The sequence below is a fragment of the Battus philenor genome, unplaced genomic scaffold, assembly GCF_028537555.1.
Source record: "Battus philenor isolate CCGP_79_NKW_IND1 unplaced genomic scaffold, ilBatPhil1.0.hap1 SCAF_22, whole genome shotgun sequence".
NCBI lineage: Eukaryota > Metazoa > Arthropoda > Insecta > Lepidoptera > Papilionidae > Battus > Battus philenor.
In genome coordinates, this window is record NW_027181685.1 from 12,340,769 (window position 1) to 12,357,240 (window position 16,472).

The 16,472-nt window shown below is 39.7% G+C and overlaps 1 protein-coding gene across 1 annotated transcript in view; it reads right to left on the reverse strand.

Moving 5' to 3' along the window:
• Positions 1-273: 273 nt before the first annotated feature.
• Positions 274-16,472, reverse strand: part of rg (rugose) — a 728,321-nt gene continuing 712,122 nt past the window's right edge. Inside the window, exons 44-53 of the mRNA XM_068766997.1 lie at positions 11,327-11,446; positions 10,055-10,274; positions 9,081-9,391; positions 6,949-7,081; positions 5,883-6,044; positions 4,760-4,889; positions 3,453-3,586; positions 2,540-2,733; positions 2,271-2,422; positions 274-1,321 (exon numbers count right to left, since the gene is read on the reverse strand). Of these exons, the coding sequence (XP_068623098.1) occupies positions 1,231-1,321; positions 2,271-2,422; positions 2,540-2,733; positions 3,453-3,586; positions 4,760-4,889; positions 5,883-6,044; positions 6,949-7,081; positions 9,081-9,391; positions 10,055-10,274; positions 11,327-11,446 (1,647 nt within the window). The 3' untranslated portion in view covers positions 274-1,230. The remainder of the gene's footprint in view (positions 1,322-2,270; positions 2,423-2,539; positions 2,734-3,452; positions 3,587-4,759; positions 4,890-5,882; positions 6,045-6,948; positions 7,082-9,080; positions 9,392-10,054; positions 10,275-11,326; positions 11,447-16,472) is intronic.

Genomic DNA, 16,472 nt, shown 5'->3' on the forward strand with positions numbered 1-16,472 from the left:
AAACTATTTCTGGCTATGTTTACGGCCGCAGCACAATTCGATACGCCTTAAACAATTTCTAAATTACAATTATCTAATCACCGTAATCACGTATATATTGACATTAGTTTATCAGCGAAAATGACTAACAGGCACTTTCGCATTTTAATTCTAACTTAATATATACCTTCCAGACGCCATTCACTTTGCTTATACCTTCTAATAATTAAAAATATAATTAATCAAATTAATAAAAATAAAATGAATAAATAAAAAACAAACGAGTAAATACAACCGTTTAATAAAAATCAAAAAAATATAATTACAACAAATTGATTTTAAACAAATTAAATATCTACACTACCCATCACCAAAGAAAGAGAAACAAAATTAAAAACAAATCAAATAATAGCAGATAGTTATATAACTCAAGTTTTGTATTTAAAGGTAAAACTTTGAATTATTGCACATCGAACAAATTTATTTAAGTACGTAAATGGACGTTAGCTGTTCAACAGAGATCGGATACATTTCACCTATGGCACTAAAATTAAAAAAAAAATGTAAAATACAATTTCCAATTAATAATACTATCAAATACATAAATTAATGGAATGTTAAAATATATTAATAATTCGCTTACAATTAAAAGGTAAGTACATATCCGCTTTTGCACTGAACTTTTCACAAGAGCTTCGAGTAACGCGAACCTATTATGCATTTCCTTCATATATTAACTCTAAAGTCGACCAATATTGCCTCGTCATATTGAACCGGAAATTTTATATTTTATTAAATAAACTAAAAAATATTGATAAATTATTCTTAAATAGGCAATAAAAGAATAAAACAAAATTAAAGATTGTAAAAATAAAATATAAAATGTATTTGAACACATCTTTTTATTTTTTAAGAACCTGGCAACATTAGTCAACTGTCAACTTCAAATGCTCATGAAAGCAATTTTTGGCGCCTAACGCCTGCCTATTCTAATCATTTCCAACACGCACGGTTCAGAAAATTTTTAAAAGTCCACGATTTAACAACACCGTTCGATGTTTCTGATCATCTAGTACAAATCCAAAAGCGACACTTAAGCCATCTGTCGAGGTTGCGAGACTTTTAATTCAGATTATGTTTGATTGTTTACATCCGTCCGCCTGCAATCTTGTGTATGCGCGACAGGTTGTGCATTAGCGTCGCCTTTGAATTGATATACTTTCATCGATCGAAACTATCGCAGCGCATGGATCAGTAGCGCTGCTGATACTCGTGATGCCATCTGTTGAAGTCGATGTGGAACACGACCAACGAACCGTTCTCCAGGCCCGCCAACAGGAACCTGAAACGTTCAAATGCAACATGTCTAACAACTAAACAAATATCTATACTTTTTATTTGGCTTATCAATCTTACATCTTAAATATGATCAGCCAACTCTTTTTATACAAGATAGATACATTGAATACAAGAGTGTAGAAAAAGTGAAGAGGCGGTGAGCTGGGCATATCGCTCGTACAGTCGACGGTCTTTGCGGCTAAAAGATTTTTAAATGGCGACCACAATCTGGGGGGATTGTGGTCTAAGATAACCAAGGACTCAGTCAAAGTCAAGGTTACGCGGGAATGATCATTGTCGCGATCATGCGCCTCTATCGGCTGACAAGATGATCAATTTGGAAACATTATAATACACAGTTGCCCAAAAAAATTACTTTTTCCTACTTGGTTACGGAGTGTAAACTGCATATTTGACTGAATGCAAAGGTGTTGATACTTTGAGTGTATATAAGTATGTAAAGGTAAGGTATATCGTTATATCACCTTTACATTTTACTGATAGCACCGGCGGTCCGTACATTCGGACCCGGAGCCTTTTATTTGTAGTGGGTGCTCCGTGACAATCACAGCATAATTCGGGAAGACCAAAAAATTGATACGACACTATTTAAGTTATGACGGAAATGACGGAGAAAAAAAAAACTTAAAATTTATTCTTTTCATTGTACCAATAGAAAACTAATGACTGAAACCAAAAAATAAAAACTAATACAAAAATGGTAAGGTGTGGTATTTACACAATTAATACAAATTTATTTTATATTTAGTTAATCTAAAGTAGGAAATAAAATTTAAAAACAATCTTAACATTAAAATAGCATGTAATGGTCTATCCCAATCCTTGGGAAAGGATTTAGGAGTGAATAAAAAAAACCTATTCAAGTTTTCAAGACATTATTTGTCATTCACATTGTAAAATGAAATAAAAATGAATAGTAAATAGGTACTTACTTCTGGTCGTGTGAGAGCGCTAGACTGCAGACAGGCGCCCCGGCTGGAGGGAAGGCGTACAGTGGCGCCAGGGTGAATGCGCGCCATACTTCAACCACACCAGCGTCCCCACCACACACGAGGTACTCGCCGCAACGCGACAGCACCAGGCACTGTGCCCATGAACACACGTCATATGTCATGTGTCAAACATCACACATCAATTGTGTTAAAATTTTTCCAAAGGCTAAATGTATATGCGAATGTTAATTGGGGTTAGGGTAGCTAACCTGGAAGTTGTCGTTGTGTGTCTCATGGCGAAGTCTCCTGCCGTTCAGGGTGAAGGCAGCGAGATGTCCACGTGCGTACCCCACCACCAATACACCCTCACGCGCCAGCGCCAGCTGCTGTGGAGCTGCACCAGCGCGTCCGGGCAGCGCACGCAGAAGTTCGCCGAACGTAGTATGGATTAGTACTGGACCATCTGAACAAGAGAGTCAGTTCCATTATCCACCTCAGGAAAGAGGAAATCCGTAGAAGAACCAAGATAAGTTTTTCAAAGATATAGCAAAAAAAGTAAATAAAAATATAGAGACTAATTATACAAGTGTATCATAAGAGATGCGGAGAGCTATGCTCAGGTTCGCTGCAAGAGCAGATCCACAGAGGAACCGACGAGCATCAACGTAGCTTAAAGAATTGCTCGTTTGAAGTAACAATGAGCGAGGCAAGTGTGCTTGTGCTCTAGCGGTGAACACGATCTGGTAGACGCGGTGTGGATAGGCCCCCCACTAGTTGGACTGACAACATGCAATGATGCAAGACAGTGGCAGTACAACACCGGGCGTTGTGACTATTTTTGTGGTAGGCCAAGGTCTTGCAGTGGGCGTTTATAACCTGATGATAATTATCCACACGGAATCATTTACAGTAACCATTACTTGTACGCTATGATAAGAATGACATAAGAACCCAATTTGATAGAAATAAGAACCAGATTGAGATCTCCTTTGGTGGTATCTTTTAACCTAAAACCTACGAGAGCTCCAAACGCACCCAGATCATCAAGTAACTAATCTAGTCGACAGAGAACCTGTATAACCGTAAATTTTCCATGGATTCCCAAAAAATTGGTTTTGATTCTTTAAGTTTCTTGGGTGGGCGTTTATTGGGAAACCAGAAGGGAGGGTAGTTGAAACTCACTGAGCGAAGAGGAGACGACGAGACCCAGCTCAGCGGACACGAGCACCGCGTTGAGCGGCGCGTCGTGACCTGACAGGGTAGCGCGCGGGGATGGCGTCTCTCCTTCTCCAACCACGCCGCCGTGTCGTGCCGACCTGCAACACAATATACATCTTATATCAAACACTTTATGGTTTATAATTCAATTACAAACACATTTTTTTAAATTAGATAATACAATAATATGTGTTTTATTTCGGTTACAATCCTTTTTTCCTTATTGGTGTTAATTCTTTTGTGGATTGGATTTTCACTGTTGCCCAAATGGCATTTGCAAATTGTGCGGGTATGGGGTGGCAGGTAAAGTAGCAAAGCTCGAGCGCTCCCGGGGACCTCAGCTCGGGCCGTTACAGTTTTTATTTCACTGGACTCGATCCAGGCTTCTACATACTTAGGCTGTCTCGTGAAGTGCGGTAAGTAATTTCGAAAGGGTCAAAGAGAGCCGATCTTATCATATCATCATAATCACCAGGCTGCCATGATTATAGAATATAAAATATGAAAGTTTTAAAAATGTACCATAGCAAAAACTAAAGTAAGTGTGCCCAATGCAACCTATTTCGGAGCATAGGTTGCACGTATACACTCTCATGTTTGTGGGTTGTGTGAAAAAAAAAACTTTTCCATCTAAGTCTAATGAAGTAATAGAGGAAATAACAGAGAAAAATTATTTGAAAATAATGAGGTATTATACACCCAACCGACACATAACATTGGTAATAAAGGAGGAATATCGCCAGATCATTCTGGATATCTCGTAAAGTGATTAAAAATTTCAGTCCGTCATAAAATTTTAAAATCATGTCAAATTTAATCTGTGATATATAGTAAAAAATAGAATAAGTTATAAGTATTAATAAAAAAATTAGGTTAATATAAAACCAAAGAAATATAGATAAGCATATTTGTTAAATATAGAATCCAGGAGAATAGACGATGAGTGTATGAAAAAGAACGAAAAGGAATGAATGATTGACAATGAATGACATTAAGAAGGATGTAATATCAGGGCCACTAAAAAACCATACATTCAACATAAAAATGTAGGAATCTCATATTAATTCGTATATATATCTAGAGCGAGTAGAAAATAAAATTTGTAATTTTCATATCAAAACTTCGATATATAAACAAATTGTACATAGTCTCCTCCGGATCATGGAAGAAGTTTTAGGTGAGGCATGAAAAATTGCCTCTGCCTACTTCTGCAGCTGTGAAAGAATAGAGAAGTAAGAAGTAATTGAAGGGTATATAGGTATAATGATCACCAATGCCACAGCAGCACCGTGCAGTCCTCGGAGCCCGATGCGATGTAGCAGTCCGACGTGATGTTACACTCCGAGCGGGACACGCAAGTAACCACGCCGTAGTGCCCGAAGATTATTTGTACTATTTTCGCTGTGAACACACAGATTTACGCGTGACAATGTATTTACATATTTTAAGGTTGGGGACCTTTGGATATTCCTTTGTCTGAGGTACGGAGGGCCAGTATCTTCAATAAATTTTTCACTGACTTTTTTATTTTCATCCTTAGTAAGAAAGGGACCAATATTTAGCCACTTCCGCACATGCAGTGGTAGTCGTGCAATGAAATGCACCGCCCGCCAGCCCGCTGATAAATGCGTATGCGGCAAACAATGCGAATCACACAACCGCCACCACCAAATTACTCAACACGTATTTCACCCCTCCACGGGGCATCTTCAGAAGTTATGTTACACCGATTAGTGCCAAACACAGAGTCAAGGCACACTACTGCATGTGCGGAAGTGGCTAAATATTGGTCCCTTTCTTACTTAGGATGGACTTCCGCGAGGTAACGCTTGATTCCATTAAATATTTTCATCCTTATCTTTTATCCTTCACGTTATCTTCCTTTCCTTTTCATACTTTCCTTTCTTACTCTACCTCCCTTACTTCTTCTCCTCCCAAGTACTAATTTAATGTATTTACATTGTCACATACATTGTAATATACAGGATGGTTAGTTATAGATGTAGTTTCAGTCTATAGGCCGTCCACTGCGAGGTATAGGTCTCTCATAAAGATATCTATGAGGGGATGTATATTGCTACGCTTGTCAGGAAGGTTAGCGATCGCAGTGTGGTATTATAGTACATAGAGGGCGTTGCTGTCAATCCTTCCGAAACTTGTTTGTGAGTAGAATCCTACATAATTAATGCACAGAGAGCGAATTATATATAAGACTGTATCTCGGAAATCGAATTTACGACTTATAATCGCAAGTCTCGGTCCTCTACCGCAGGACTTCCACTCACACACACAAAATGAAGATTGTCCAACATTGAATCTTTCTAATGCTGAAATGGTGACGATAGATGTATATTTAGTGGTTTGGTATATCTGGGTGGTGGGATGGTGGGGTACCTGTCTCCGTGGAGAAGACCCGGAAGCTGTTATCCCAGAAGCCGGCGGCGATGAGGAACCGCGAATCCACGGTGGTGACGAAGCAATTGCTTCGTGCCTTCACGCGCTGCGAGAAGTTGTCGCCGAGCTGCCGCCGGGACTGTGCGCCTGCGCCGCCGCCCGCTGCGGACCGACATCATACAATCACATACAACTTCCGTTAAAGCTTTGCAAAACGCCATATGTAATCTATTAAGTTTGGAAATTTAAGCAAACATAAGTGTTTGATGAAAAAAATATACAATGAAAGAGAAAAAAGATATATTTAAGAAAATGATATTTATTTATTTATATGTAAATTCTGTAAACAATTTATTTAATCGTAAACATAGGTGGTAAACATACGGCATGGATTTTAAAATTTGACCATTTATTTATTAATATTAGCGATCAATTTTCATAGTTTCAAAAATATATTTTAAGATAAATAATCTTATTATAGCATTCAATAGTTTTTAGTTGATCGAAATGTGTGGAACATGATTTGATGGTTCATTTATATGGTTGATATTATAAAGTTAACATCAAAAATTGTTAAATTTCATTTAACACGTTCACTGCGGCTTGAGGTCGATTCAGCCTCATGGTAAACTTTGCACTGGTGCAGCGCGTAAAACTAGTGTTTTCTCTCTAGTGCGGCGGCTGTTTACACTCAACCGTATGAGGTATGACAAAGACAAATATAGCTTTCTTTATGTCTGCGAAGCATTGACTCAATATTGTAAAAAAATATTGATGAACATGAGGCAGAAAAGGCCTCAACCGCACTACTAGGAAGTTCAGCTTGAGGCTGATTCGACCTCAGCCGCACCAGCTGAAAGTTCTTCAAAATTGGGCCCGCAGTGAACGTGTTAAAAGAGCAACTGTTGAGTTTTTGGCCGGTTATCAGCAGTTCAGCTTTCCGAGCTGGTGGATGTACGGCTTATAATGTTAAAATAATCGATTCAAAAGCGCATGTAAATGCCTATTTGAATCTAGAGTGAGGTCTTGTGAAAGTGAGTGATGAAAGCATGATGTTATAACTCACCCCACACAGGGTCCATGAGCAATGGATGATGGTGATGGGGCGCGTGGTGAGGCGCCAAATCAGCGCGAGCTCCTGAGTGGGCGCAACCGCCGCCCGCCCAGCGATGGGCAGCGAAAGCGCGAGCAGCGCTTACCTGTATGCAAAGATTTTTCAAGCTTAGTTTCATATTCCACTACAGTTACAATTAGTGACTATATTGTTAAAATCTCTTTGGAATGATGAAGGCTGGACCAGAATGAAATTCACTTTTAAAAATAATATAAAGAAATACATGTGTAAAAAGATGTGCTTTTATTTAAAAAAAAAATTGTGATAGATTTTTTGAAAATTACAAAGTCGAATGTCCACAAGACATTTAGTAATATTTTCTCAAACGACACTAAAGGTTTTAAACTATTGGAACCGCCGTCACTTCTTCTAGAATATTTTGTTTTAACTCAGCAAGTGTTTTCGAAGAAGACTTTGTTCGTGAGATGTCTAAATACATATACAGGGTGGCCCATAAGTCCTTTGAAAAGTAAAATTTGAATAAAACGAACAGGGCGCGCGTGAGCGGTGCAGGGGAAGCGATGGGAGTAACTTCGGTTTCTGGGAATTTAGTCGCGATGGAGCATTTTACCGGAGCAGACCGTGCGTTTTGTGTGCGCGAGTTTTATAAAAACGACAATTCGGCAACCGTTGCGCGGCGTAAATTTCGAAAACACAAAGTTTTACACAACTTTGACGACACTCCAACTCTTCAAACGATTAAGAACTGGGTTGCTAAGTTCGAGGAGACCGGTTCGACGTTAGATAAACCGCGGTTGGGTCGCCCAAGGACGTCACGTACGGAACAAAACATAGACACAGTGACACAGTCTATTCGCGAAAATCCGACACAGTCAACTCGTAAGCGCGCCAGAGCATTAAACGTATCCAGGACATCGTTACAACGGATTTTGAAGAAAGATTTACATATGCACCCTTACAAAATTCAGTTGGTTCAAGAATTAAAGGAAACTGACGGTATTCAAAGACAAAATTATGCGAATGAAATGTTGAATCGGTTTACTTCCTTCAATAACATAATGTTCTCTGACGAGGCTCATTTCCATCTTAACGGGCATGTTAGTAAACAAAATTGCCGCTATTGGGGCCCCATCAATCCAAAACTTAAGCATCAGAAGCCCTTACATAGTCCGAAAGTGACTGTTTGGGCCGCTATGTCAGCCCATGGTATCCTAGGGCCTTACTTCTTTGAGGATGGCAGAGGGCGCGCAGTTACTGTTACGTCGGAGCGATATGTGGCTATGATCGAAGAGTTTTTCATACCAGAATTGCAAAACTTTTCAGGCTTTAATGCCAGGACGTGGTTTCAACAGGATGGGGCCACTTCTCACACCTCTAACACTGCTATGCCCGTTATCCGTCAATTTTTTCTTGGCAAAGTGATCTCTAAGAGAGGAGACATTTCCTGGCCTCCACGTAGTCCAGATCTGACCCCGATGGATTTTTTTTGTGGGGCTACCTTAAGGCTAAAGTATACGACACAAACCCGCGGTCAATTGAGGCCCTAAAAGAAAACATCCGCAGAGAAATGACAAACATTTCAGCAGTGACGTGCCGCGCAGTCATCGACAATTTTAGACGTCGTTTGCAAGAGTGCCGTGATCGCAACGGATTACATTTAGAAGATGTTATTTTCAAAAAATAATTCCCGTTTTTTAAGCTTTTTTTGTAAATAAAAATTTAATTCATAATGTAATTAGTTTTATTTTAATAATTTTTTTTCATTTCAAAGGACTTATGGGCCACCCTGTACAAAATATCGCAAGGCAATATTTGAACTTTATGGTAGCAGCTATTGAATGGGTGACATTGATCATTCTTCGCTATAAGTTTTATTGGGAACAAGACAAGATGTTCCGTACTCCTGAAACCGAGTCATGGCGTTATTTATAAAACTAAAGTAATTTATTATGGCTTATGGCTTCCATTTTTGTAGAAAAAATAATAGACCTTAATTTATAAATATAGTGTGTACGTATAGTATGTTTGTGTGAGAGACCCTGAAAGGCATGGCCAGCTGTGGGTAGGTATTGATAGGTGCACGTGTGTGTATATGTGTGAGGTGTGTGTGTGTGGGTACTGACCGTGACGGCGGCTGGCATGGCCAGCTGTGGGTAGGTGTTGGCGGAGACGTGGACCACGGCCGCGTTGGAGGGCAGCTTGAGGCGCATGCAGACGTCGTCGGGCGCGGCGGCGAACATGAGCGGCGCTAGGTGCATGCTGGAGGCCCGCGGTGGGTGCGGTTCGCTGAGCAGTTGCGCCGGCGTCTGCCCGAAGCTGCGGATCTGGTCCTCTACAGCAGTTCGCGTCACCGCCTCCGTGATCTGTTCCAGGCGCACGCCGCCCTCGTATGTCAGGTAGTAGAACACGTTGGTTGCGCGCACCGCCTCCGGACCTGTCGACCGATACATCGTAACCTTTATAACCTTTCAATACAGTATTTTAAAAGCTGAATAGAAGTAAGGAAAGGTGGCCAGTATAAGGTGACATAAAAACCAGTAAAACGAAAGATATTGTGACGGAAATATAACTAATGATAGAAATTGTAAATAATACCAGGAGAGAAATAAAAACAAATATTAGTACATAAAAAGTTATGTAACACTATAAAAAGACCTTGTCCCTGATTAGATACGGGTTTACGAGAGGCTTTCAATGGCGAGAGCCAAAAAAAACCTTGCAATACACATGCATAAACATAAACATTTCCTGCGATGACAAAATTTATCTATAATAAAAAACGGTTCAGGCACTCGTTGCGAGCCACTTAAATTAAAAAAATATTAATCTGTATCTGGTATTGTTTTGTTAACATTATATCAGCAAATTAAATGGTATGTGTTCTCTTGTTGGATTCTTACACTTTCAACGAAATGGACACGAACGTCACGAGACAGAAAGATCTTTAATTCTCGTTGTCAATATTTGATAAACATCAAGTTGTCATTTGTAGGTACTAATCACGGTTTTTGATTGTTTTTCTTATAAAGGCTTATGGTATGTTGGAAAATAAGACATTCAGAAAAAGGAGATATTCAATATAAAGGAAGAACGTTACCTCTTTGTTTGTAACCGAATATAAGATCGATCCACTGGTGCAGCTGACAGCTGACGAATTCTGACTCCAGCGCCATGCGGTTGATGCGGACAAACTCCTCGGCGGAGGAGGCCCAGGGCGGCAGCAGCACGTCGCCCGAAGGGGATTCCGGAATGCCCAGTTTGTACCCGGCGCTGTTCACCAGCATCTCAGGCAGGAAGAATAGCTCCGGAATCAGTTCCTAATAAGAAAATTAGTTAGAAACGGTCGCTGGATAAAAGACGATCGGAATCCGACGTGATTGGAAAAAGTACTACTTGAAGGTTTTCTTTTAATCGCTGGAAATGTGTTAAACAGAATTAAATCTCTTCGACAAATATAAGGGTACACGTTGAAGTAGATAAATCAGAGAGGGCATATATAGCCCCCTATTAAAAGAAAAAAAAACTCTCATTTATTTACTTAAAATTTTTAAGCGTCTTCATCATTATCACAATCATCATTTCAACTATATGACGTCCACTACTGGACATAGGCCTACTCAATAGCTTTCCAATAGGACCGGTTGGAAGCGGCCTGCGTCCAGTGACTTCCAACGGTCTTAATGAGGTCGTCTTTCCAACTCGTGGGCGAAGACATTAAGTAAAAAGTAGAAGAAAAAGTAATAAAAGGACCAATATATATCTACTTCCGCCATGCAGCAGTAGTCGTGCAATAAAATGCACCGCCCGTCGTAGAGTGCTTGGCACTAATAGGTGGACTCTGTGTTTGGCACTAATGGCTGTAACATTACTCCTGAGGATGCCCCGTGGAGGGGTGAAACACGTGTTGAGTGATTTAACGGTAGTAGTTGTTCCCATTGTTTGCCGCATGCGTATTTATCAGCGGGCTGGCGGGCGGTGCACTTTATTGTACGAATACTGCTGCATGGCGGAAGTAGTATATTGGTCCTTTTCTTACTTAGGATGGACTTCCACAAAATAACTCCTGAATCCATTAGATATAGAAGAAGAACTAGGATAGTCGATGTTGCTCCAAGAATCGTCTGAAGAGACAATAGCGCACATCACTTGTGCAACCGATAAGGCCGAAAGGTTTCAAGTGGCAACCACCAGCCTTTAGACGCGGCTTCGGTAGGCCCCCTACCAGTTGCACCGACGACATAGTGAAGGTCGCGGTAAGACCCTTGATGCTGGCAGCAAAAGACCGGTTATAGTGGCGATTGTTGAGGAGGGATCTTGCAGTGGGCGTCTATCAGCTGATATGATGACGAATAAAAAATCCTTCAAATACCTTAACGTCAGACGTGTCTCTCTGGCAGTTCTTCCACGAGGAGGCGATGGAAGAGAACAGCCTGTTGGGATGATCAAACTTGCCGCCGTGTAGCGCAAGGAACATTGTCGTCATTGGCTCCTAGAAAATGTATAAAGAAATTTGTTACCACACTATTCTATGATCCTTGTTTCCCCCAAAGTGATCCAGGGCGGCCGTCAGGTGATGAAGGTGAATGAAAGGAAGAGTGGATTATTTCAAAGAGATGTAATAGATTCTGTTGTTGACGCCTGTTAGTAAGGAAGCTCATACTAAAACTACTAAATATTTGTACATAAGTTACACACCGTTGCAATGGAATTAACGAATGAGCTGGTAACCGTTCTGGTCCAGATGTTCGCGGGGCACAGAAAACTTCCCGACTGCCTATATAGGTTTAAAAGCTAAAGGAGAGTTCCTCATGCATCTGTGACCCACGTGTGGGTAAAGCCGTGGTGCACATAATCACCGGTTATCCCATATTTGGCGCACAACAAACAGATTGCCAGTTTCCGTTGCAGCAAAGGATATAAGAAGGAACCATCGCTTTGCTAGTGAACAACAACCAGAGTCGCCGGACCTTCCTGGAACTTAGAAGGGAGGTCATAGGAGAAATACTCAAAAAGAATAAATTAGAAACGAACGGATATTGTGATTGAATAGAAATAAATACTTATAATATTGTAATATAGGATTAAGAAGTAAAGTAAGAAATATACATAGCCAAACAAAATGTAAAAAAGTAAGTTAAAGAATAGAACAGAAATAAATTTCTGAGGGATGGCGAAAAAAGCGAGGAGATGGTTGGAAGGAGATAAAGTGAGAAAAGCAAAGGAAGAGTTTGTTGTTGAGTTGATGGATAAAAGAAAAAAGAATGTGTGACGTGCATTTGATGTGATTGACGATATGCTGCTAGCCGGCTTAGGTTTTGTGCAGCTTATAGAAATTTAGTTCGCGGAAACTGGAAATCAGCGAGCTAAAAAATTTAAGCTGGGTGACGGTATCACAGTTATGTCAAAGACTACGGATCAGGAGGCACTTTACCCGTGTAGGTTATGTTGTGACTGTAGTATAGTGTGTTGCGTGAAGCGAGGACTACTTCAAGGTCGCGAGCGACATGGGCCTCTCCTGACAGTCAATGCGGATGATGATATTGCAGATGATATTGACAGATATAAAAGATGACAGTAAAGATAAAAATATTATGTTAAAACTTAACGAAAGTCCATGTGAATCATGACAGGGAATGAACAAGGGGTCTCTTAAAAAGGAGGTCATATATGAAGATACGACAGCGTTATAAGATGAAAATCACTAGTCATAATAGAATGTCTAAATTCAAAAACGTAGATAGCTGATTTTAGTTTGACAACTATACAAAAATTAATCATTAATTAAAGAAAATGTTTTAATCAAAATCAATCATGTCGCAGTGAAGGCACGCGTAACGAAGTCGAACGCCGGCGCTGAAAAGCATTTCTATTTCCGTTTCGTCCGAGATCGTTCTCTCGGCTTTTAAGCTTTTTACCTTTTCTGATGTTTGTCGCATTCAATTACATCTGTTTTAGGGATGCCGAGTTTTAAAGACATCTAAGGTGTTTCTATAAAACAAGTATGATTCGAATAGTTTAGCATGGTTTTATTTCTATATATTTATTCATGTAATTATCTCTAAAGAGTTTATAGTGAACACTTGTGTGCATCAGATAAAAAAATGACCAGTTCCAAACGCGCGTCGATCTGAGATAAGTCTACAACAAACTCGAAGAGGTTTCTTAATGGTAACTTTTACACTATCTTTAACCCTGTCACCATCTACAATCAAATTTAACTTCCCTATAAGGGCATGTCTCCACTTAAAGCTTATATGAACTCAGACAGATTTTTAAGTCAGTTTTCTTCTTCTTCTTTTTAGTTGATAAACAACTGCAAGGCATAGGGCCTCCTTTCTTGCTGCCGCACCCAGCGGATTTTACACAAGTCACTCTTTTAATATACTACTGTCAATTCATCAATTCAAGTTCCAATATTTTTAAAAAATTCTTCACAGTATAGAAGGTTTTGTTTTAATATTTGGTTAACGAACATCTGAAAGAAAAATCAGAAACTCAACACAGAAATGAGATATAAAATCGTAGAGTTGTCGTTGGTGCCGAAAGATTCTAGAGTGGCGACCACGAGCCGGTAGACGCCGCGTGGGCCCACTAGGTAGACTCACGACATAGTTAAGTTTGTGGGAAGTCGCTGGATGCAGGCTGCGTAGGCCTATACCCTGCAGTGGGCGCCCATTGGCTGCAAAGAAGAAGCCAAGAAAAACACTAATTTCATGAAACCAATCCTAGATATTGGGTAAACCAGTTATCCGTTAATAATGACTGTTTCGTTTTAATTTATCACAATTGAGTGACAGCCCTGGTGAGTAAACGTAGCACCATCTGTCGAGGAGTGTCGCGGACAAAGTCCTGATTGTTTTGACGTCTCACTTCCACGGAGCTTTGCTAATGTGTCCTCTAATTTACATCGATACGCCACCCTAGCAGCGGAGTTATAGCGCTTGATATATATATAGCTCGTAGGTAATTTTGTATGGAAATTTTAAAATATGAACTAAAAAACTTATTTTACATGAATTTGTAATGTCTTTTCCCTATCAGGGAGAATGTAAGGCCCCTAAAAACGGGAGTTTTAAAAATAATAGAAGAGAACATTACATCAAATATAAAGCAGGCTGGCGGAATACCATTAAGGTCGAAAGAAGAGCATCTCGATTTGAATCATGTCAATTCATTGTAGAAAATGGTGACATAGGAAACGCTACATTAAAGCAGTAAGCGGGTTACTAGTCTTCGTAGCTCCGGTTGCGAACCCATTTAAGCGGAATGTTTCTTCAATACCGCTTAATAGGAAATAAACCAAATTACTATCTATCGAATCCGCTGGCTTGGTCACTTGGAGCGAATGGGATCGGATCGGAGCGTGAAGGTAGCGTACCTGGAAAAACCGAGGGGTCGAAGACCAGTGGGTAGACCCAAGTATCGCTGGATCGATCGCGTTGAGGCAGACTTGCGCGAATTGAATGTCAGCCAATGGCAGACGATGGCGCAAGATAGAGGAAAGTGGAACCCACTTTGGGTCACTGAGCTAGCGGAGTAGTAGTAGTAGTAGTACTATCTATTTAGGTTAAACTGGACGCGTACAATAAATCTAGACGAAGGTAACCTCAACCCGCATTGTCGCCCTGATAGTTAAATGTGGATCAAGTTAACACTCACGGTTATTTCCTAGTTCAATATGCTAATTGGTTCAATAACATAACCGAATTCCAAAATCATATATATATATGAGTATAAAAAATCATTAACTGGTAATAAACATACGTCGAATCCTTGCAAACTTTTATTTAGTTATAATTTTGAAAGTGCTAACAGAAGCACAACGAAATTCAATTCGGGAAATATGGGTATTTTCAAACCCAATAGTTAGCACAACATATAGTAGCAACACATCTGATGAAAGCATTTTAGGTTTATTCCGTATTTAACGTGCACGCTTTTTATCAACTAGAAATTAGTAACAAAATGGTTTTTTGTTACTAATTTCAATTAATTGCCTCGCAAATAAGTTTCCAGAGGGTAGGCAATAGTGTCCTGTGTACCATAATATCACGCTGCGATCCAACCCGCCCGCTAAGCGTGTCTATTAAGGTAAATGTACCTACAGATTTATTTGGGAGAGATCTATGTCTTGCTTTAGATGTCTATAGGCTGAAACGAGGACTCATTTCTTTTTTAATTTTATAAGTTCATATGAAAATAATTATTTTCGTTTTATAAATACCTTCTCATATTTTATGGTGTTCATTGTTATTTCTTTTGCATGATTTTTTGGGATATTTAGACTTATTTTTCATTTTACAAGAAGTTTTAATGTTGTCAACTGTACCTAAATTTGCAGTATATCTTTTTTAACGCAATTTTTGGCAAGCTTTTCTATGGAAGGTATAACGTAAATACTTCTGTATATAAGTTTCTTCTCATTATATACGTTTATGTTGACTTTCTGGTGTTTTATTTACTTAAATCAAGGTTTGAAAGATTACTATATTTCTTATCATTATGTTACTGTCTTTTAAGACAGGATAATGTCTATCTGATCAGCTGGTAAGAATATAAATAAATTTATAATTAAACTTTAAAACCCACATTGAACTGAAAAATATTGTTTCTTGTATTATAAAGAAATGTAACCTTGTAGTGATCTCACTAACACTAGTCACTTTATTTAAATTGTTATTTGTCAAAATTTTTATTTACATTTATTTTAATACAAAAGATTTTATTTACATAAACCCAAACACCTAAATTAATTTCAATTGTATCTACTTGTAATTGTTTATGTGTATTCAATAAATAAATATTCTAGGGTCAAACTGACATTGTACGCAACATTTATTTTAGCAGTCTAGCTGCGACATTTGCTTGCCGGCCGGCTATGTAGGTCACGGCCCGCCGTCGCCCGCGCAACCCCGCTCACTCAGTGCAGCGGCTGCGCCGGCGCGGGATCCAGTCTCGGTACGATTTTGACGCGGAGCGCATGTCAGTTTGCCCCTCAACTTTCTCGCATAAATACGTTGGTTTTAGTATAAGTTTTCCCATTCTGCCCTCGCACCTTCTATTCTTTTAAAAAGCTTGCTACGTACCCACGCACGCATGCTTTAGTGGTGACCACCTTTGGAACAAAATGGCGAATGAGGAGAACAAGAACAAAGGATCGGATGAACACGTGCTGAATCGCGTCGCGGTAAAGGTACCGCCGTTCTACGCGGCAAAGCCAAAACTGTGGTTTGCGACGTTGGAGAGCCAGTTTGTTATAGCTAACATAACGTCCGATGCAACAAAGTATCATCATGCAGTCTCACAGCTGGAACCGCAGTATGCGGAAATCGTCGAAGATATTGTTGAGGGCCCGGCCGCGACGAACAAACACGAAACACTGAAAAATGAACTCATCAAGCGGTTGTCTGCGTCTCGGGAGCGACAGGTACAGCAATTACTTCACCATGAAGAGCTAGGTGACAGCAAGCCATCACAGTTCCTGCGTCGGTTAAAGAGCCTGGCCGGTTCTGGTG